This window comes from Anabrus simplex, chromosome 13, assembly GCF_040414725.1.
Source record: "Anabrus simplex isolate iqAnaSimp1 chromosome 13, ASM4041472v1, whole genome shotgun sequence".
Taxonomy (NCBI): Eukaryota; Metazoa; Arthropoda; class Insecta; order Orthoptera; family Tettigoniidae; genus Anabrus; species Anabrus simplex.
The window spans coordinates 1,639,440-1,662,504 of NC_090277.1; the positions used below are offsets into that span (position 1 = coordinate 1,639,440).

The window sequence follows — 23,065 nt, forward strand, 5'->3', positions numbered from 1 at the left end:
TTATTATGTACCGTATATACTCATGAGGAACAACTTATGACTAAGTGTTTGCTTACTTCTATTAACATGTCAAACATAACTACATTGTCTCTTTAAAAAATTAATCAGACTGTTAAACAGATTAAAATACGACAGATAAAAAGCTGATCATTACATTTTACTGCAAACACATGTAGTAAAAAACCAAATTTTCTTTTAACATGTCATTCTTTTTAATTACAATTACTAAGGTGTACACCTTATAAAAATCGACAACTATTATATTAATGACTATCAGTTTATACATGTAAATATTACTTTAGTTTTAATATGTACATTTTTTAATTTTTCTAGTATAATATTACTATAAGGGTCATGATTAATGTATTTTATTGTCTTTGCATAATTTATCCTAGGCTGATGATGACATACAGTTTTGTCGAAACCGAAAAGTTCACAAACGTGATGACTTAACAGAAATGTAGAAATGTTCACTGAAAAGGTGGATCTTATCATTTGCTTGGTTTATTGTAAATCTTAATTCAATACGGAACCAGAAGAATGAAATTCTTAATGCTAAATAACTGAAACCAGGCGGAGCTTTACATGGATCGTTAATTAAACCCAGCTGATCACAGTTTGAAGAAGACCATTCTTCTTTCCAGGTGTGATCAGCATTACAATGTGATGTAGCAAGCCTTTTTCCTAATTTCCATTATGGGTCTCTTGATTTCACTGGTTTTTGAAATTTGCAGTTCTGATGTAAGGGTAGTTGAGGGTTGCTGCGGCATTTCTTCCATTCTCTTACCATAGCTGCTTCTCTTTGTTAATAAGGGAGGTAGATGTTGGATAACACAGGTAGCCATTGTAGGGGTGTTGATTTGATAGTGCCAGCTATTGTCCTAATTGTGTCATTTAGTTGAATATCAACTTTTTCAGTATGTGCGTTGTTAACCCACACAGGAGAGCAGTATTCAGCCACTGGATAAACTAAAGCAAAGGCTAAAGTTATGCATTTGCCTCACAACCTGTTCCACTGAGATTATGCAAGATGTTGTTTCTTGTTTTTTTTTTTTTCTGCGGTATTATGAAGATGTTATTTATATGTCAGTGTCCGGTCCGTTGTGATACTTTGGGCAAGGATTATATTTTAATCGTTGTCCTTTGAATACCACTCGAGGTGTGCAGTCGGCTCTTTTATTGTCTAGATTGAAACAGCTAACTTCAGTATTAATCAGGTTAGGTTTAAGTCGCCATGTAATGAAATATTTGTTCAAAGTATGGAGATCCTCTTAATGTACAATTTCTGTTGTTTTGAAGTCATTGGATTGGGCAGTCAGAGCTATGTCATCTGCATATGTGAATTATTTAGATAGATATATTTATTTTTCTTAAGATCTACAGTACATGACCTAAATGATCTATAACGGAGAAAATAACGTCTAACCTTATCAACTTATGTTCAATCAATTTACATTTGCTGAAAAAACCAAACAGACAAACCAAAATAAATTTCCGTGAAATCATCAACATATACTCTCAAAAGGCCCTCAGTTACCTGCCTTTCAGAGGTCCGTTATCCATGGGAATATGACAACTGTATGAACACAAAACAGAACGGCATACACGGCATAAAATAAGGTAAAATAAAATAAACGCATATCGGCACATGGCACTTGGCCATCCATATGGAGGGGTAATGTCCTCCCATTACTCTCCTGACTGACACCGCAAGTCAATAACATTCCACTCCAACATGTCAACACGCGACCCATAACAACTTGCTGAATCAGGCCAACGTTGAAACATCTGCTGAGTCAGTGTCCTCTGTTTTTCTTGTGCATCTCCCATTACATTGTTCTACTTCCTTTACTCACTATGACATCATTATCTAACTACTTGCCATTTAAATAATTACAAGCTAGTTGCACCAGTACAATCCAGTATTACACTCTTTACCAACCATTATCATCACCATCACTCTTAATCCTACTGTATCTTCTATTCTAATTGTAAAAAAACAAATCAAGTTTACCAACCATTATCATCACCATCACTCTTAATCCTACTGTATCTTCTATTCTAATTGTAAAAAAACAAATCAAGCCAAACTGACATTAAAATATACTCCATTACTTTCATTTCCATCTCATAACAAGCCAAACTCTACCAAGCCATTACCATAATTCCCATCCGTAAACCACTGTGCACAAACCCTCCTCTTGTCTTATACCACCACAATCACACATTATTTTCTTCTCTCTAGTGCAATTATGTAATTTACATACAAAAAGCAACAATCAACTCAACCTCTTATTGCACATCATTTTAACCCTCAATTTTCATCATGAACATGTATTAATTCCTCCCACCTCTCCAATTATATCCACCAGTCACTCTCCATAATATACATACAATAAAGCATCCATTTTTCACTATTCAAACTCCACATTAAATCCCCTACCCCTTTGAAATAGTTTCACCATTAACTTGCTTACTCTTACCTGACACCATAACTTAGCTTATTTACTAATCAGCTCAGTCTCTTATACATCTTACCATTCTTACCTATACCTAGCATAAATTATGCTATCCCTTTATATATTTAACAAACACCACCATTCACTCCACTCATCTTCCAGCTTACCTACCACGTACAATTCAAGTATCAGATCTGACCATCTTCCCTTGTTTAATTATCCATCCATCTATGACCATACTCACTCGTTAGCATCAATCACTCAGAAAACCAACACATATAATTCAAATCTACTTAACTGTACTATATACAGTCAATATCAATCAATCAATCAATACTGATCTGCATTTAGGGCAGTCGCCCAGGTGGCAGATTCCCTATCTGTTGCTTTCCTAGCCTTTTCCGAAATGATTTCAAAGAAATTGGAAATTTATTGAACATCTCCCGTGGTAAGTTATTCCAGTCCCTAACTCCCCTTCCTATAAATGAATATTTGCCCCAGTTTGTCCTCTTGAATTACAACTTTATCTTCATATTGTGATCTTTCCTACCTTTATAGACGCCATTCAAACCTATTCGTCTACTAATGTCATTCCACGCCATCTCTCCGCTGACAGCTCGGAACATACCACTTACAAGTATTATTTTTAAGATTGATATAGGCTGATGATGCCCCTAAGGAGGGTGAAACATGTACCGTTGACTTTTATGTATTATGTATAAAAAATATTTGACCATATGAAATAGTGGATCATATTGTATTGTATTGAACAGGTGGACTTATAATATTGTAATAATACTTGAGACATACATACCACTTAGTCGAGCAGCTCTTCTTCTTTCTCTCAATTCTTCCCAAGCCAAACATTGCAATATTTTTGTAACGCTACTCTTTTGTCGGAAATCACCCAGAACAAATCGAGCTGCTTTTCTTTGGATTTTTTCCAGTTCTTGAATCAGGTAATCCTGGTGAGGGTCCCATACACTGGAACCATACTCTAGTTGAGGTCTTACCAGAGACTTATATGCACTCTCCTTTACATCCTTACTACAACCCCTAAACACCCTCATAACCATGTGCAGAGATCGGTACCCTTTATTTACAATCCCATTTATGTGATTACCCCAAAAGGAACTTTCACCCCATCAATGCAGTAATTAAAACTGAGAGGACTTTTCATATTTGTGAAACTCACAACCTGACTTTTAGCCCCGTGTATCAACATACCATTGCCTGCTGTCCATCTCACAATATTTTCGAGGTCACGTTGCAGTTGCTCACAATCTTGTAACTTATTTATCACTCTATAGAGAATAACATCATCCACAAAAAGCCTTACCTCCGATTCCACTCCTTTACTCATATCATTTATATATATAAGGAAACATAAAGGTCCGATAACACTGCCCTGAGGAACTCCCCTCTCAACTATTACAGGGTCAGACAAAGCTTCACTTACTCTAACTCTCTGAGATCTATTTTCTAGAAATATAGCAACCCATTCAGTCACTCTTTTGTCTAGTCCAGTTGCACTCATTTTTGCCAGTAGTATCCCATGATCCACCCTATCAAATGCTTTAGACATGTCAATCGCGATACAGTCCATTTGACCTCCAGAATCCAAGATATCTGCTATATCTTGCTGGAATCCTACAAGTTGAGCTTCAGTAGAATAACCTTTCCTAAAACCGAATTGCCTTCTATCGAACCAGTTATTAATTTCACAAACATGTCTAATATAATCAGAAAGAATGCCTTCCCAAAGCTTACATACAACGCATGTCAAACTTACTGGCCTGTAATTTTCAGCTTTATGTCTATCACCCTTTCCTTTATACACAGGGGCTACTATAGCAACTCTCCATTCATCTGGTATAGCTCCTTCGGCCAAACAATAATCAAATAAGTACTTCAGATATGGTACTATATCCCAACCCATTGTCTTTAGTATATCCCCAGAAATCTGGTCAATTCCAGCCGCTTTTCTAGTTTTCAACTTTTGTATCTTCTTGTAAATGTCATTGTTATCATATGTAAATTTTATTACTTCTTTGGCCTTAGTCTCTTCCTCTATCTCGACATTATCCTTGTAACCAACAATCTTTACATACTGCTGACTGAATACTTCTGCCTTTTGAAGATCCTCACATACACACTCCCCTTGTTCATTAATTATTCCTGGAATGTCCTTCTTGGAACCTGTTTTTGCCTTAAAATACCTATACATACCCTTCCATTTTTCACTAAAATTTGTATGACTGCCAATTATGCTTGCCATCATGTTATCCTTAGCTGCCTTCTTTGCTAGATTCAATTTTCTAGTAAGTTCCTTCAATTTCTCCTTACTTCCACAGCCATTTCTAACTCTATTTCTTTCCAGTCTGCACCTCCTTCTTAATCTCTTTATTTCTCTATTATAATAAGGTGGGTCTTTACCATTCCTTACCACCCTTAAAGGTACAAACCTGTTTTCGCATTCCTCAACAATTTCTTTAAACTCATCCCAGAGTCTGTTTACATTTTTATTTACCGTTTTCCACCGATCATAGTTACTTTGGGCCGATGACCTTCGATGTTAGGCCCCTTTAAACAACAAGCAAACAACAAGCATAGTTACTTTTTAGAAACTGCCTCATACCTGCTTTATCAGCCATATGGTACTGCCTAACAGTCCTACTTTTAAGACCTTCCTTTCTAACACATTTATTTTTAACTACCACAAAAACAGCTTCATGGTCACTAATACCATCTATACCATCAATACCATCAACTCAACCTCTTATTCCAAATCTTTCTAAACCTCAGATTTCCTAAATAATGTTATCACATTATACATTTAACAAACACCACTCCAATTCCATCTTATTTACCATGTACAGTTGAAATATTACTCAAGTACCCACATACAGTATATAATCCAAATTTACTTAACTCTATTTACACCCATCAAAATCACACTTAAAATACTGACATGTCTGATCTAAAACTACTTAACTATGTTTCCTTATAATACCACTATGTCCTTATCCACTGTTCCATTACCTACTTACTTACTTACTAACTTTACTTGAGATTTTACTTCTAATTTCTATACCCTCATCATTTTTTTTATTCCCCATATGTCCCTTAAGCTCTTGCTCCTTCCTTTATTCATAAACAGTTTTACTCTCTGCCCGGTTTCCACTGACCTTTCCTTTTCACTCTGCACGTTCATTCCTTCACTGCATTCATTTCTCTGCCTCTCCTCTTCTCTGGCTATGTCCCATAGCTGCATCCCTAAAACTTCCTATTTTCAGCCTGTTGTCTAGTGCTCTTTCCTTTTCATTATGCACGATGACTCTTTCACTATGCTCATGTCCCTGCCTTTCCTCACTCAACTTCCTGGTTCTTTCCTTACCACCATGTCCGATCTCTCCAACTTTGTTTTCTATAACTTGCCTTTCTTCCACTCTCTTCCCCATCACTTCTTCTTGCTTCAAATTTTCTTCTAATTCCCGTAATTTCGTCACTGAACAAAATCTGATCTATTTTCCATTGGTTACCACTGATTGTTGACCCTTAATTTGAGCTCTTAATCCTTAAAGTCTGGTCTTCACTAAATTTTTATTTAGGGTATTTATATTCTTAATCCCTTCTCTTTCCATGTCGCTCTTAATCCAAATTTTTGTACTCTATATATTACCCGCGCATTTGTTCCTACTTCCTACTTCCACCATATTGTGGAAACCAACTTCACTTTTATCGGCCTGTTCCCCTGTGCTTTGCCTTTACTTTCCACATCGTCTATATCAACCTCACTGAAGTTAATTTTGATTCTGTTTTGTATGACTTCCACCACTTTGTCCTCTCCTTTTTCTTCTAGCACTCCATATATAAATAAGCATTTCTTCCTGCGTTCTTGACTACTGTCTTCCATTAATGCCTTCAGCTTCACCACCTTTTCTTCCAAATTCCTTATTCTCTCTTTCAGTGACATAATTTCTCTCTCGTTGTTTCCCACTTTGGTCATTGTTTTGTCTGTTATTCCCTGGATCCATTGCCTCATAGTGTCAAATTCTTTCACTTATTCCTGCATCATATTTTTAATCTGCTCAAATGGGCATACTTCTTCCACAACATCCTATACCACCCTCCTTATGACCTCTACATTTTTCCAGCTCATGTTGCCACTGGAAGTTGGGCGGGGGTTTCCTTCCACGCCCCCTATAACTAGCAATGCCATAAACACCGCTGTCACCAATATCATCTCACCCTTCAATCTTATTTCCACTTTACCTCCTTCAATCTTGGCTGTTTCCTTTCTCCTTCTCTCTTGCCGTCATCTGATAACTACGCAATATTGTTACACACCAATCATCTCCCTCTTGACTCACGTCTTCCTTCTTACACTCACCGCTCACAATCCACTCGCGCTCTACCGGCACACTTTCCTCAGCACCTCTGCACCCGATGCTAGCTTAGGTTAGACTCATATATGAATTTCCTAGAAATAGTGTGTGCAGTGTAGATGTTGAACAGTAATGGAGCAAGAACTGAGCCTTGTGGTAAGCCATCATTTAGTACATAAGGCTTGCTCACGCTGCCATTTAAATGTAGCTCAAATTCTCTAGTGCATAGCATGTTGTTGAGAAGTATCGCGAGGGTCTTGCCGGGAATCAAAATCATTCCTTGTCGCCAAACTGTATCATAGGCCGATGTCAAGTCCACAAATACTGCAATGGTCTTCCTGTCTTGAAACCCGTTCTCAATATGTCTGGTGAGGGCCAATATTTGTTCACAGCAGCTTCGTTCTGGTCGGAATTCGGCTTGTTCAGTTGGTATGTGTTGAAAGGCTGTAGTTGAGGTTCTGTTATAGATAATTCTTTCAATTATCTTATAGCATATGCTAAAGAATGCAATTGGACGATAATCTTCTGGACATTTTCCATTTTCCCAGGCTTTAGAATGGCAACTGTTTTGGTTCTCTTGAGCAGGGATGGAAATCTACCATTTCTTAAGGTGACATTACAGAATTTCACCAGCCAGTCTAGAGTTCTAGGACCACAATGTTTTAGGAACTCTGGATATATTCCGTCCAGTCCAGCTGCTTTGCCTAGTTTAATTTCTTCCAGAGCTGTTGAAATTTCTGCAACAGTGAATTCTCCTGAGAAGTGGGAGGTTGTGTTAGCCAGAGATAGTCTGGTTCTTAGCTCCTTTTTGAGTTTTTTGAGTTTAATTTTTATCAACATTATCTGGTCTCTTGGAATGACTGACAATTATATTGGCTACATTGCCCGGAGTTACTAATGAACTGTTATTTATATATGTAGGTGTGCTACATCCATGCATTCTCAGAAGAGTCCATGCTTCTCTAATTAAATGTGGAAAATTCATACTTGCCGTCATTGCATTTCATTTATCTTTTCTGGAGGAATCCAAGCAGTGCAATACTCGTAGTTCGTCAGCAGTTTCAGTTCTATTGCTAACTTGGTATTCTTCAACTCATCATATCTTCTATTCCAACCAGAGATATATTCTTTCCTAATTTCTCTAGGAATGTGCTTCTTTGCTATAGAGCATATTAAACCAACACATCACTTATAATAGTCAAGTTTTGGTGGAAACCACTGAATGTTATAGTCCAGTCCATTAGTAAAAGCTTTCCATTGTGCTCTTCCAAAGTTCCAGCGGGGTACAGGCGTTGATCTTATTATTGGGACCTCGATGCCGATCTTTACAAGAATAATTGGTCTATGTTGACTCCGGGGATAATTATTTAGTGCTTTTCTGCTACACTGTAAAGTTCTTCCATGTTCGTACATTAGAAAAACATCTTATGTTTCAGACAACCCTAACACGTTAAGACCATCTGCATTAGTGTCTTCATAACCCCAGGACGTACTCCTGCTGTTGAAGTCTCCCATAATAATCGTAGGGTGATTTATGTTCTCGATGGGGTCTTTGTTCCAAAGCTGAGAAGGTGGTTTATAAATGTTTGCTATTTTAAACATGTTAATGAAGATTTCATTAGAGCGTAAGTTTCTTCATGGTCGATATTATTTCTTCATGGTTGATATTATGTCGGATGTGCATTTAGTACCATAGTTTTTGTGAAAGGTAGCCACATCAAGATGGAATCCTGGTAATTTACATCTGGAATGAAGTTGGTATTCGTCCTTGCAATGTGTTTCTTGTAGTAATACTACATCTACATGGTTGTCAATTAGTACCTTTAAAAGGTTGTCACTTTTTGATCGACTTATACCCTCAAGGATATTCAGAGAGGGTCCTGTATTGCTTGCTGTCAATTGGTTCTGAAAAGAACCGTTTGGATTTGGAAAATGTTCCATTATCTAAGTGAGTATAATTGTAGTGAATCCTGTATGAGCTGGGAAATCCCTGCAGCAGAGCTGCCCAATGCTGTTGCTTACTTAGCACCAACCAGGAGATTCATGTAAGGCATTTTGAGGTTACACCTACGGACGTGAAGCAACCATGTCTTCCATTGCAGCCATTATAAGCTGTTTCAGCGCATCATTTTCCCAGACATGTCGTTACGCTTGTTCATAATATTCAGTCTGTAAAAGAAGATAAATTATTTACATTAACAAATAATAACATTTAAAGTGTGATATGAAATAAAGTGATGATGTTTATTTCAAGAAGGAATCCTATCATTCTGTTTAAAATTAAGTTATATCTTCTTCAGGTACAATCTGTTAGTAACTATTTTTGTTTTCAACTATTTTCTAATTTTGTTACATTTGACACACTGAAGAAAGTCAGTTATGGATTAACTAACTTGAAGCTGAAGATAAATGGCTACCACTATGACAAGAGAGGATCGCACAGTTAAATTGCTTAGCTTTGTAAAATGAACATGACAGCTTTGTGTGTGTTCAAGCACATATTAATTCATGTACTGTAGATATTGTTAATTTTCCCGTGATGTTGTTAGACAAGTCTATACCTTTTGTCAAAAAAAGCACATAATTCCCCTCCCATCTTAACCCAAATACCTTGCATCAGTGGGATCCGTACTGAGGTGACAGCTGATGAGCTGATGGACCGCCAATTGATTTGTACTGTCATCATTTACTATCCATCCCACCTCACCTTGAAGAATTACAGGCTAGTTTAGAAATTAATAATGTGCATTTTATATGTATATCAGAAAGTTAGTTACATAAATATTTACTGCTTTCTACATCCGCTCTTTCATAGTCAGTGTCACTAGGAGGTGGAATATCCTCCCTGATAGCATTAGAGTATTGTGTTCTTGTTGGAAATTTGAAATGGTTTGCCTAAATCACATTTGAGTGTTTCTTGCTGACTTGTATAAGTAGCGGAGTGTGAGAGTGCATATTGTCTTAATTATTCAAAATGTATGTTCTTGTTATAATTTTATGCTGAAATTCCTTTTTTACTATTAATGCTACTTCTATAATTATATCTACTCTATATATATATATATATATATAATAAGAGTGTTGTCTCTACATTGCTCAGAATTTGAAAAGAATGGTATTTCTGTAGCTGTCATGTCCATAGTAACAAGAAAATGCACTTTTTACTTTTCCGTAATATCTGTCCATCTCTCTGTCTGTCTGTCTGTCTGTCTGTCTGTCTGTCTGTCTGTCTGTCTGTCTGTCTGTCTGTCTGTCTGTCTGTCTGTCTGTCTGTCTGTATGCATGTTTGTACACGCATCACGAGAAAACGGCTTAAGGGAATTGAATGAAAATCGGTATGTGAAGTTGGGGAATAAGCCACTACAATCTAGGCCATAAATCATTTTACTTACGCTGAGTGAAGTGGTAGTTTAGGGGAAGGCCGAAAATTTAATTCTCAAATATATTTTGTATTATCAGTGGTCCTACCGACAAAATTATATAGAATTAAATTTCCGATCATTTATGTCATACATAGATACCGTACCGACTTTGATGACACAGATATTCATGAATTTGTTTTTTTGTTGCCAATTCCATATCAACGCGGAGCCACGAGAAAATGGGTTAACAGAATTTAATGATATTCGGTATATAGAGTCGGGGAATAGAAACTACAGTCTAAGCTATAAACAGTTGTATTCGCCCTGTATGAAATTGTAGTTTAGGGGAAGGCGTCTAAAATTAAATTTTAAAATACCTGTGTTATTGGTCCTTTCGAAAAGTACAACATAACAAATGTTATAGAGAATACAATTTCAGATCATTTATGTTGTATTCAATTTTACCGTACCGACTCTGATAAGAGTGGTATTTCAGAGTCGGAAGAAAACTAAATGTGAAGGCCTACATTATTGTGAACATAAATAATATTACAATGACCATTGTTTGTGCTGATGTTCTTTGTCTCTTATGCTGCCGCTCAACTCCGATAGATGGGATTACTGCTGCGTACCGGGTATAATAGCCTGAGTGAATATAGGCGGGAAATAGCTGGGAAGTTAGAAAACTTTATTCTTTAGTATGTCATTCCTCTGGTTCATACATTTTCTGATACCATTCTGCTGGTACGTAAGTCACTGGTTCATCACAGTATTCCAGCTATTATATCCCTACTCTGACGCGCTATTTTGAATGAGCAGTGTGCACTCTTATGGCAGAGGCTCACTTACTAGTAGTAGTAGTAGTATGACCTAGTCTAGAATTACAATTTAGGCATATTCCAAATTATAGCACCACAATTCCCTAAATGACACTAAATTGAACCCTGAAAAGAGCCGTTTCTTAAGAAGAGCTTCTTTCTCTTCACTTTTATTAAATTCTACATTAATTTTATTCAAAGTCAGCCTCCAAATGAGATAGACTTTTCCTCCGCCAGTGTAGTCAAGTGAGATTTTCCGACTCATCGGGTACTCTTAGGAAACAGATCAGTAAAAGGGCAAAGATTTTCTTGTTGCTTTTCGTCGCACCGACACAGATAGGTCTTATGGCGACGTTGTGATAGGAAAGGCGTAGGAGTTGGAAGGAAGTGGCCGTGGCCTTAATTAAGGTACAGCCCTGGCATTTGCCCGGTGTGAAAATGGGAAACCACGGAAAACCATCTTCAGGGCTACCGACAGTGGGATTCGAACTCACTATCTCCCGGTTGCAAGCTCACAGACGCGCGCCCCTGATCGCACGGCCAACTCGCCCGGTAGGGTATAGTTTTTGCCCTGGGACTCTTCCACTATTCGAACCTCCCCGGAAAATGACTAAGAGTGTTCCCGGAACACGGCTGTCTGCGGCCTGGTCATTCCAGCTCTGAAACTTTGGACTGTTAGATCGGCAGCGTAGTACTGTTCGTTAAAAGTGAGAAAATGTGTGTTTTTTCATTTGATCGAGTATTTCATGTGAAATCGTTGCTTTTTCTACTGAGGTTGTTGTAATGACCTGTGTTCACTTCAGTTGGAAAAAACCAGTAAGACAGTCTCTCTGAGGATGTAAAAAGGCAGGTGGAAGTGAGTGTCTGCCATTATAATGCAATTCCCTACCTGATTGTGACTGATGATAGGCGAGCTGGCCTACCATTACAATGAAAATTCCTTAACACAGCCTTCATATGAGAAAGGACGTTTGGTGGTTTCTCCGTCGCGTTTCTAGGGTGATGTTGAGGGCTATGCAATTTAATACAATCTTGGTCACAACGTGTACTCTACCTAACCTACAATTCTGTATACAATATAGAATTCCGTAGCGAAGCAAGAACACATCAGCTAGTTAAGTTATATAATCATGTTGTACATTCTGTTATAACTATCTCCGTGATTGCTATTGATACTATAATGTTTTAAAATGTATTAGTGTTTTGTTTTAATGTAAATATTGTGTTTAACTGTAAGAGTGGGTCTTAAGCCTTAATATCACCGTGAATGAAAACTATATACCTGCGTTGATTTTCCTAATTGAATTCTTTTAGTGATAGCTGAACCCATATTTTCAGTTTCTACAGATTGCTCCACAGTCCACCAAAATTAATTTTGAGTAATTTTTAATAAACTTCATGAGAAATAAGACACATGGTAAAAGCACTACACCAGAAAATAAACAACTCAACTAAAATAGATTGACATGTTCATTCTTGAAAGATCTTCTATCAAATCATACTCGAATTTTTTTAAAATATATTGTAACCGTAAATGTCTTACTTTGTCTATGGTGAGCATAAGACCAGACGCAGGGCGTGTACAGTTTCTGAATGGAGTGCTTACAGAGGGAGAGAGGTTTACTTGAAATGATTCTTAAGTTCTTTAAAATTTTGAGTTTATTAACAAAGTTCAAACTTTATATCACCTCTGTACAGCAGATACACTTGTAAACGTTATTTCCTCTTCTTGAGCTGGTGTTCCGGCTGCTCTCGTCGTACTACCATCAGTCTCTTTTCAGCACAATTCAACCACGATGGAAATTCTATAAGTTCTCGAATATCTATACGACGTCTGGTAGGTCTATACGGCGTAGGAGGAATGACTCATGACTGTACACAATTAAACCTGGGACGTGCTAACACGGAAAGTAGTTTCTGAACAGGAGAAAATGAGACTTCTGTCGGATGGACACTCGAGTTTAGGCTTTAATTAGAAACGAACCAATAGGCCTATTGCAATGCGAGTTATACCAATATCTTCCTTGTTTAATTCTACATTAGCGTATATATGACACATTGTTTTCGACGTTCATTAAATGTTTTTTATTTGTGGTTATAATAAATATTGCCCGGGTTTTTGGCTTCTTCTCTAGGAAGCGCTCACTTAGGAATATATACAAGGAAAACTACTTGTCTGATGGTAATGAAATTTTTATATGTTATAACCACATGTATTTGTAGTGTAATACCCCAGTTGCAATTTTTTTCAACCACCCCGAAAAAAGTTCTTATGATTTTTCTAAAGCAACTCTTTCTCAGCCCAGGATAAACGTACAACAGCAAAGTTGGGCTTGTTTTGAAGCACTCAGTCATGGTTATCAGAAACTACAACAGCTGTAACCGTACAGTTTGGTAACAAATTTATGAAGAGTAATATGGAAAGGAGGTTTTGTGTACGCCGGACCGTGCGATTAACAGCAGGCCGGGTGGTGAAATCAGGCGCAGTGTTGCCGCGTTCAGTAGTAATCACGCGCGCAACGAACACAGCTTTTCGTTTACTTTCAACCTTTAATTTTATTGCCTCTTTTAAATTCCACTTCCCATCACATTTTCTCATGAGGCTTTGGACCTTCAAAGGCAGGTTTAAAAATGGTTGACTTCCTTATTTAGAAATATCACACTGTACAATTTTTACAAGAGTTATTTGCATTATTATTTACATATATTTACAATATTTAATTCTATCAATTTTCTTCGTCTGAAAAATCACTGTGTTCCGATGAATCGGTGCTGCTGTCATTCATGTTGATTATGACTGGCTCGAAATAAGGGACGTTTTCAGACAGTCCATCTTTCTCCCAGTAGTGGTCTTCAATTTTCTTAGCGTGTTTAATACATTGTTTCCAGAGTTCAGGGGTCACGGTACGAAAGGCTTCTCGGCATAAAGCGTTAATTGCTTCCACACCTCTACCATTTTCTAATGTGTTAGCCATATTTGTTTTTGCTATTTTCCCTTTTACTTAAGCCCAAATGAGCTCGATTGGATTAAGCTCGCAATGGGCCACTGGTAACCAAACAAGCTGTACATCTGGTCGAAGTCGTTTAGTCAGTTGTTCCAGCTTCTTTACCGGTGTTTGAAAATAAGGCCTGGCAAGGACAGTCAGCTCTGATTTCGTTATTTTGTTATAATCGTCAACTCCAGGTGGTAGTGAAATATTCTTTGATGTTATCCAGGATATAATTTCAGGTTTCAGCCATGACATGTTCGGGTTTTTAGATGAAGGATCGACCATCGTATGATATGGAGCTTGATCTATAACGACAGCCGACTTTTGAGGCAATAAACTCAGGACTTTCGTGAACCATTCTTCATAATGAGTTGAGTTCATCTCATTGTGGTAATCACCACTGCCTTTCTTGCCAATAGAACAAAGTTCTGCACCGTCAAGAAATCCTTCTTCACTTCCGATGTGTAAAATTACGATGCGTTTCCCAGCTCCACACGGTGCTTTGAACCCTCCACGCCATCCATAAATTTGCTGAATGTACCCTCTGTACAGATTATAGTTGTCAAAGATGTTTTCTAAAGCTTCAATCACATTTTCTTGCCACCATATTTCATAGTATGGTTCTGCCGCACCACGTCTCGTCTGTAAAGAAGATCTTGTAGCCCTGTGCTCATAAGTCTCTTATTCGTCTAAGGTAGGTATGTCGGGATGCAGCAAATGTCACAGATTCCATTAGCACTGGTTTCCTGTTTAGTTTTTTGAATCGGAATCCCAAGCTTCGAACTACTTTCAAAAGCGTAGAAATTGACATATCAGGAAAATCCGGCATATTTTCTAACAGTTTCATGCGGAGGCTTTTTATTTTGGGAAATATATTATTCATATAAAAATCGTGCATATTTCTTCGTATTGTGCCCAAAGTAAAATCATCTAGATGGATTTTCGGACGCCCCGGTCTCACACACTGCTTCTTTCTTGACCTTGATGTCATATTTCCATCATTCTCCTTTGAAGCGGCTCCTACTCTCTTCACTGACGACAGCGATAATCCAAGACAATCTGCCACCTTCTTGTACACAGGAAACCTCTTGTCCCTTACTTTTCCCCCCTCACATTGAAAGAAACAAGTACCACTCAAAATCATTGCAAGTTCACCCTCTGATAGCGGCGGTCTCGGAGGCATCTTGAAGTGACGTGGCCAACATGCAGAACATAGGACAACTGAAAATAGCTTGCGGATAAACCAAGGTCATGGGCATTCCGTTCCACAACTTCCCGGGGCGAGTGTACTGTGTTCGTTGCGCGCGTGATTACTACTGAACGCGGCAACACTGCGCCCGATTTCACCACCCAGCCTGCTGTTAATCGCACGGTCCGGCGTACACAAAACCTCCTTTCAATATTACTCTTCATAAATTTGGTACGAAACTGTACGGTTATAGGTGTTGTAGTTTCTGATAACCATGACTGAGTGCTTCAAAAAAAGCCCAACTTTGCTGTTGTACGTTTATCCTGGGCTGAGAAAGAGTTGCTTTAGAAAAATCATAAGAACTTTTTCCGGGATGGTTGAAAAAAATTGTAACTTGAGTATTACACTACAAATACATGTGGTTATAACATATAAAAATTGCATTACCATCAGACAAGTAGTTTTCCTTGTATATATTCCTAAGTGAGCGCTTCCTAGAGAAGAAGCCAAAAACCCGGGCAATATTTATTACAACCAAAAATAAAAAAAATATTTAATGAACTTCGAAAACAATGTGTGTTATATACGTTAATGTAGAATTAAACAAGGAAGATATTGGTATAACTCGCATTGCAATAGGCCTATTGGTTCGTTTGTAATTGAAGCCTAAACTGGAGTGTCCATAATAAAAAATCCGACAGTAGTAATGGGTTGAAATAAGATTTAAAACGTATAAGAATGGCACAACTGAAGAATCATCACACGGTAGAATGTTTACTAAAATTTATCCGTGTTTTATCGTTAATCACTTGAACTGAGTTCTATGAGATATGCCGTACGATTTCAACACCTTGGAGGTAAATCAACAGAGTTTAATGCTAGTTGAATCGAACTCATAAACTACGGAATCACTTGAAATTTAGAGCCGTCGAATGTCAATAGAGTTGACTAAATAAGTTTGTAAAATGTGACGCTTGGAACAGTCTGGAATTATTACACACGAATATTTTAAGGTTCTTTGATATTTGAACTGAATTACTTGGAAAAAAAATCTTTCACTCGTAAAACCAATCTGGTTCTAAAATATTAATTAGAAATTAATTGAAATGGATTCTGTTCATCAGTAGTCCGTAGTTCGATCATATGAAAGGTACACTGCCTATCGTAAACACACAGTTCAGAGGCACAGTCCACTGCTTATCAAATGTGCACAGCTTAAATACACAGTTCGCTGTATACCATAAATGCACAGTTTAAATCCACAGTCCAATATCTACCACAAATACATAGTTCAAATACGTAGTTCACTGTCTGTCATAAACGCACAGTTCATTGTTTACGAGAATATCTAAAGATATTTGAAAATTACACGAATTTTATAAATCCGGTGACGTAGTCACGAACTGGAGTTAATTCAGTAATCAATCACTTGTCAAAGTCTGAGAAATTCTAAGTTTGAAAACATAACATCCTCGAAATTATTTCAATCATTTTTCAACGTAAAACACTGTTCAAAATCTATCTATCTTCGAGTCGTTTCATTAACCTTGAATTATCAGCACTTGGAAATAATTGCAAGCTTGAGACAATCGTTGAAATAATGGCATTTAGAAATTTTGGCGAGTTACAGTTTAAATCGATCTTGATTGGAGCAAAATTCTATCACTCACGAATCGTAGAAAAATGTATAAGTCCACACTCAATGCTACAGAGTTAAAGTCTGGAACTTGATGAAATGAGACTATCACTTACGAGTTGAAGAAATTATTACAAGTTCGAACTCGATGCTGCAGAGTTAAAGTCTGGAACTCGGCGAAAATAATATCATTCGGCGTAACGTCGCAGACCCCACGAGTCGACCGACGAGGATCGACTGTGGTACTGAAGACACCCACTCTCGCCGGCTGACGGACAAACACTCACTGATTTGCCCAGGGAATTGGCCCTCCATTTATACTCAAGTCGAGCAAAAATCTGTCATTACATTCTGTTTGATAACCACGTTGGATTTCTACCAAACCTTGTACAAATGAAGGTAAAATATGTGGCTACTGGATGACGTTGTTAGTTTAATCCAACCGTTACTGTGAGAAAAGTTATTATTAAATGAAGAACATTTCGAATGTTGCACGCTGACGTCTTTCTGATACGCGGAGGCAGGCTGTGACGTCACCCGCTAGTCGTCACACACACGAGCTGCTTGCTGTGTCTGGCTGTCGCCTGCCGTTGAGTCGGCGCGCAGCGCGAAGTTTAAGTTCGGAATGCGGGGACTTAATTCTGTACCAGTGTTCCCGGTACATCTCCCCCTTCCTTGGAAGAAAGAAAATTCGATAGTGTTTTCTGTTTATTGATGTTCAGGATATAGTCGTATAGAAGAAAAGTTTTACTTTTCAAAATGTCTGACTAATGCCCCGAAGTACATCTCGAAGTTGAGGTGGATGATCATGCTCCATTACCAGTTTATCAATAAGCGTTCGGGCGTCAACGCACAGACGTAAACTGCCGTTAGGTTTTCTGACAATAGTTAAGGGATTTAAACATGGGGTAACACACTTGGATATGATACCGTCACTTTCCATCTTTTTTATCACAGATGTCGATATTTCTCAGGAACTGGACATGGCCGCTTTTTGTAAGAAGAAGTGTCCTTAACATTTAACTGATATTCAGAGTTCTTAATATCGCAGGGTTTGTCATCAAGAACATCAGGAAATTTCTCGAATAATTGTCGAGTTGCCTCTGCCACGCGGGAGTCGAACTCTGGGCTTTCAGCCGCACTGGAGGAAAGCATGAAGTGATCACGACCTTCGTCGAACACATCCTTGATTATCGGCGCTTCCTGGCCATCGACTGAAACATCGTGATCGGGTATACCCTCTTCGTAATCTACTGTATAGGCAGGCGAAGCATCGCTCATCTTGCCTTCGCCTTCTGTATGTGATGTACCCAAACCTTGGCACCTCAGAATATCACAATCAGATACACTGGTAAAAGTTCTTTCCTCGTCATGGGTTGGGGATGTACTCGAAACCCAGCTGCTCTCGTCGTACTACCATCAGTCTCCTTTCTGCACCATGGAACCATAATTCCTCCCCCGATGGAAATTCTAGAGGTTCTCGAATATCGATGCGACGTCTGGAAGGTCTATACGGCGTAGGAGCATGGGCGTCAAGACCTGGTGGCATGAAAAATGACTCATGACTGTACACAATTAAACCTGGGATGTTCTAACACAGAAAGTAGTTTCTGAACAGGCGAAAATGAGACTTAGTAATGAGTTGAATTAAGATTTAAAACGAATAAGAATGGCATAACTGAAAAATCATAACACTGTAGAATGTTCACTAAAATCTATCCCGTGCTTTACGTTAATCACTTGAGCTGAGTTCTGTGAGACATGCCATACGATTTTAACACCGTGGAGATAACTCAACAGAGTTGAATGTTAATGGAAACAAACTCATAAAATAAGGAATCACTTGAAATTTAGTGTCGTCCAATGTCAATAAAGTTGACTAAATAAGTTTGGAAAATGTGACACTTGGAACAGTCTGAAATTATTAAACACGAAATATTTTTAAGTTACTGTGGAATTTATACTTAGTCACTTGTAAGAAATTAAAAATCTTTCATTCGTAAAACCAATCTGGTCCACATGCGTCAAATTGAAATTAAATGATATGGATGCTGTTCATCAACAGTCCGTAGTTCGATTATATGAAATGTACACTGTATATCATAAACACTGTTTAAATGCACAGTCCACAGCTTATCATGAATGCAGAGTCTAAATACACAGTTCGTTACCTACCAAAAATGAACAGTTTATATACACAGTCCAATGTCTACCACGCATGCACACTTCAGATAAACAAACAGTTCAATGTTTACGAGAATATTTACAAGATATTTTGGAAATCACACAAATTTTATAGCTCCGGTTACAAAATCACGAATTGACGTTAATTCAGTAATCAATCGCTGGTCAAAATCTGAAAAATTATATGTTTGAAATCATAAAAATTCTCGAAATTATTTCAATCACTAAGCCAGTTAAAACACTGTCCAAAATCTATCTCTGTTCGAGTCGTTTCTTTAACCTTGAGTTATGAGGACTTGGCAATAAATGCAAGTTTGAAACACTCGTTCAAATAACAAGTCACCTGGAAGTATATGGCGAATTGTAGCAAAATTCTATCACTCACGAATCGCAGAAAAATGTGTAAGTCCTCCCTCAATATTGCGGAGTTAAAGAATGGAACTTGAAGAAATTAAACTTTCAGTTGCGAATTGAAGGAATTTTCGCAAGTACGAACTCGATGCTGCAGAGCTAAAGTCCGGATCTCACCGAAAAGAGTACCATTCTGCGTAACGTCTGGGTCCCCGCGAGCTGACCGAAGGACTTCGACTGTGGTACTGAAGACACGCACCCTCGCCCGCTGACGTACACACATCAACTAATTTGCCTTGGGAATTGGCCGTCCGTTTATACTCAAGTCGTCAGAGAATTTATCATTACTTCTTGTTTAATAACTCTCTTGCCTCTCGTAGGAATTTTACCAAACATTGTAGAAATGGTAAAACACGTGGTTACACAGTGACGTTGTCAATTTAATCCGAGCATTGCTGCCACCAGCTCCACATCACACACACAAGCTGGTTTCTGTATCTGGCTGCAGCGGGAATTTTAAGTTCCAAATGTGCCGACTTAATTCGGCACCAGTGTCCCTGGCACATCATATTGCGTTGCGTTTGCATCTTGTATTTTATTTTGTTGTCTTGTGAAATTTAAAAACTTTAAATTTCCTTTGTTTCCAGATTTGGGAACGTATTATTGAGCGGAAGTCCGCAGGGTACATGTAACAATACCTGCAAGATATTGAAAGAAGAAAGTGAGATATTGTGCAATTTGCACTCTCGCAATGAATGCAACCTATACGACTCTGATCAAGGCCTTGTCCGTTCCATCGGACAATCGACACACACTGGTAATGAATGTACTGCTAATATTTTTAATAGTTCGAATATTAGGCATCACTTGAATATACACACTAGTGTTCGTCGCCACTCCTGTAAGCAATGTGGTAAGATGTTCACTGCGAAATCCAACCTTCGCCGGCATATGCTTGTACATACTGGAGATCGTCCGTACTGCTGTGATAAGTGCAATAAGAAATTTGCCCAAATGTCCGTTCTTCAGCGACATCTCACAACACATACAGCAGAGCGTCCGCATGTCTGTTGTCAATGTGGTGCGAAATATTCCCGGATGGGGAGTCTACGGCTACACATTGTCACGCACACAGAAGAGCGTCCACATGCCTGTAATCAATGTGATAGGCGCTTTTCTCAGAAGGCTTCTCTTTTGAATCACCTGGTTTTACATACCGGTATGCGTCCACACTCTTGTAAACAATGTGGAAAAACATTCTCTCTCAAGGGAAATCTCCGACAACACCTGCTTACACATACTCGTGAAAGACCATATTCTTGTAGTGAATGTGGGAAGATGTTCTCTCGCAAATCGGTACTTCGAAAGCACTTGCTTTCACATACTGGAGAGCGTCCACATGTCTGAGAAGGAATTTCTTCGACACCATCTTCTTACTCATACTAGGGCGTGATTGCCGTTAAAATGATCAATGCGGTCATTTAAATTTTTATCAAGTCTAGTCTTCGGAAACTAAAGATATGTTCCACCTCGCCCACATTGTTGAGAACGGTGTGTGTAATAGTTTTGGACAAAGTACTGTGTTGAATATACACTTGCCTAAATATGTCGTAGTTGCGTGAAAAAAAAAAACAAGGCTTGCTAGACACGTCCATATCATTGTGTTGAATGTGGTAATATTTCAACCAAATCTAATTTATGTCAGTACATTTTTGCAATTATTGAATAGCGCCCACATAGTTGTAATTGATGTGTTATGTAGTTTCTTGAAGTGTGCAAACTATATGTATATATAATATCTTAAACATACGCAGTGATGTATGTGAATAACAATTAAAATCATTATTATGATCATGTATTTTAAATAATCACATATTGGTGAAAAAAAGCATTTTTGCCGTACGGTGGCTATTTGTAGTATACTATTAATAATTAAGCACTGCAATATGATTAAAATAAATAAAATATGAATTAAATATTAATCGCCTCAAGCAAGGGCGTCACATAAAATTTATCTGAAAGGATTACTAACACACCATTAAAATGGAAAAAATGGTATTTCGAAATGTACGTAGTATGGGCACCAGAATGGCTCCCTCGAATTTTGATAGAGCATGATAATTTTTTCTCTCCCAGTCCGTATACATAAAGCTGCGTACTGGTACATCTTCTTCAGGCGTTACTTAACATTCTGAAAAAGACTAAATGGGTAGGGACAGCACCTAGGTTCATCCATTCCACTGATTCCAACATAATGAAATGTATTCTGACCAATATCCGCGCATGGGCACCTCATCAACCCACCAAAAAATATATAAAATGCACACACATATTATCGCTGGAAGACCATATTTACACAATAATCGACAGGAGAAACAGTGGGAAACCAGAAACGAGGACCAAGCCAACATTTGCAGTAAAGCCGTTGAACAAAGCACATATGTCTATCAACAAAACTTGCATATTCTCATTATTGGCACTTGTTATATTTCACATCTATTTTACCTTTATATTAGTGTGTTCACAGACTCTAAAACTTGGTTGTAAAGGTACATTACTCGAGCAACACGTGCTTGTGTTTCCGCAACATAAATTATGGAAATTCTGAAATGCAGCACTCTGGATCTCACCAACGTATAATACCAGCCTGCCACATGTGGTACAAAACCAAATTCCAAAGCATTCCACAGTTGTAGGCTATTACCACGCTTCACAAACACAATAAGACCAGGATCCACGAATGTTACATCACCTCTGCTCCGCTGTTTGAAGTCAAATTTCGTCCATTAATGTTTGAAGCCCAGCCCTCTATGAAGCCAAGTCCAGTGTGCTCGCCGTTTGATCACATTCCCATATAAACCTCTTTTCTTAGATTGATCCTTGCCATCCAATCACGAGTAAATGATCTTGACAAGACCACGCCCTGAACCTTCTCCGGAATTTCCGCGTTGTAATTAGCGCTCTTTCCCTTCCGTTTGTACAAAACTAATTACTGTTATCACCTATAGATGCCGGCCAGTTTAAATATTAGGGCTAAATATACAAATGAAATAATGTTATAATAATAAATCGAATACTGGTAATAATAATAATATCTCTTACTTCTGAATACAGTGCGAGGGTGTGATATATGCATCAACACAGCACAAACAAACTGGATTTTGGCCACACTCCCGTATTGAATGTTGTAGCCCGTTTTCCGCTATTATCCTTTTCAGAAACATCTGTCGCCCAAACTGTCGTAAGTAATGTAAAATGTTTCGTAAAAAGAGCCCACCTAATGGGCACCTCCTGGAAGATATTATGATGGAAGTTTCGCCTGATATCACTCCTTTCTTGACTGCCGTGGTGCATTTTGTGCAAATATATTTTTCGGAAATCACCTGTTCATCCATACAGATTTTCGCCCAGATTCGCGTAACTAATGTGATAAAAGGCTTCGTGCAAAGTACTCGCTTAACCCGTTCGGTGGGCGATGCGGCGAGATCGGCGGCTGCAAGTCGCTTGCTCGGTGGGGAACGTGGATATATTATCCGCCGATTCGAATTATATTTTTTCTCAGTTGCCTGCCTGCAGAGGTTTGTTTTCTTTTCAGCAGCGTGTTCTGGATGATTCTGCCCTCCGATGTGAATTTTTTCAACTATGTTCTCCCAATATCCAATGTGTCATTACCGGGCGAGTTGGCCGT

At 38.2% G+C, this 23,065-nt stretch overlaps 1 protein-coding gene across 3 annotated transcripts in view; it reads left to right on the top strand.

Annotated features, from left to right (window-relative positions):
* The window catches only part of LOC136884877 (zinc finger protein OZF), an 84,684-nt gene extending 63,425 nt beyond the window's left edge, over positions 1-21,259 (top strand). For all 3 annotated transcript variants that reach the window (XM_067157172.2, XM_068230097.1, XM_067157171.2), the window contains exon 5: positions 20,025-21,259. In XM_067157172.2, coding sequence (XP_067013273.2) covers positions 20,025-20,784 — 760 coding nt within the window. In that variant the 3' untranslated portion in view covers positions 20,785-21,259. The remainder of the gene's footprint in view (positions 1-20,024) is intronic.
* Positions 21,260-23,065: the final 1,806 nt, after the last annotated feature.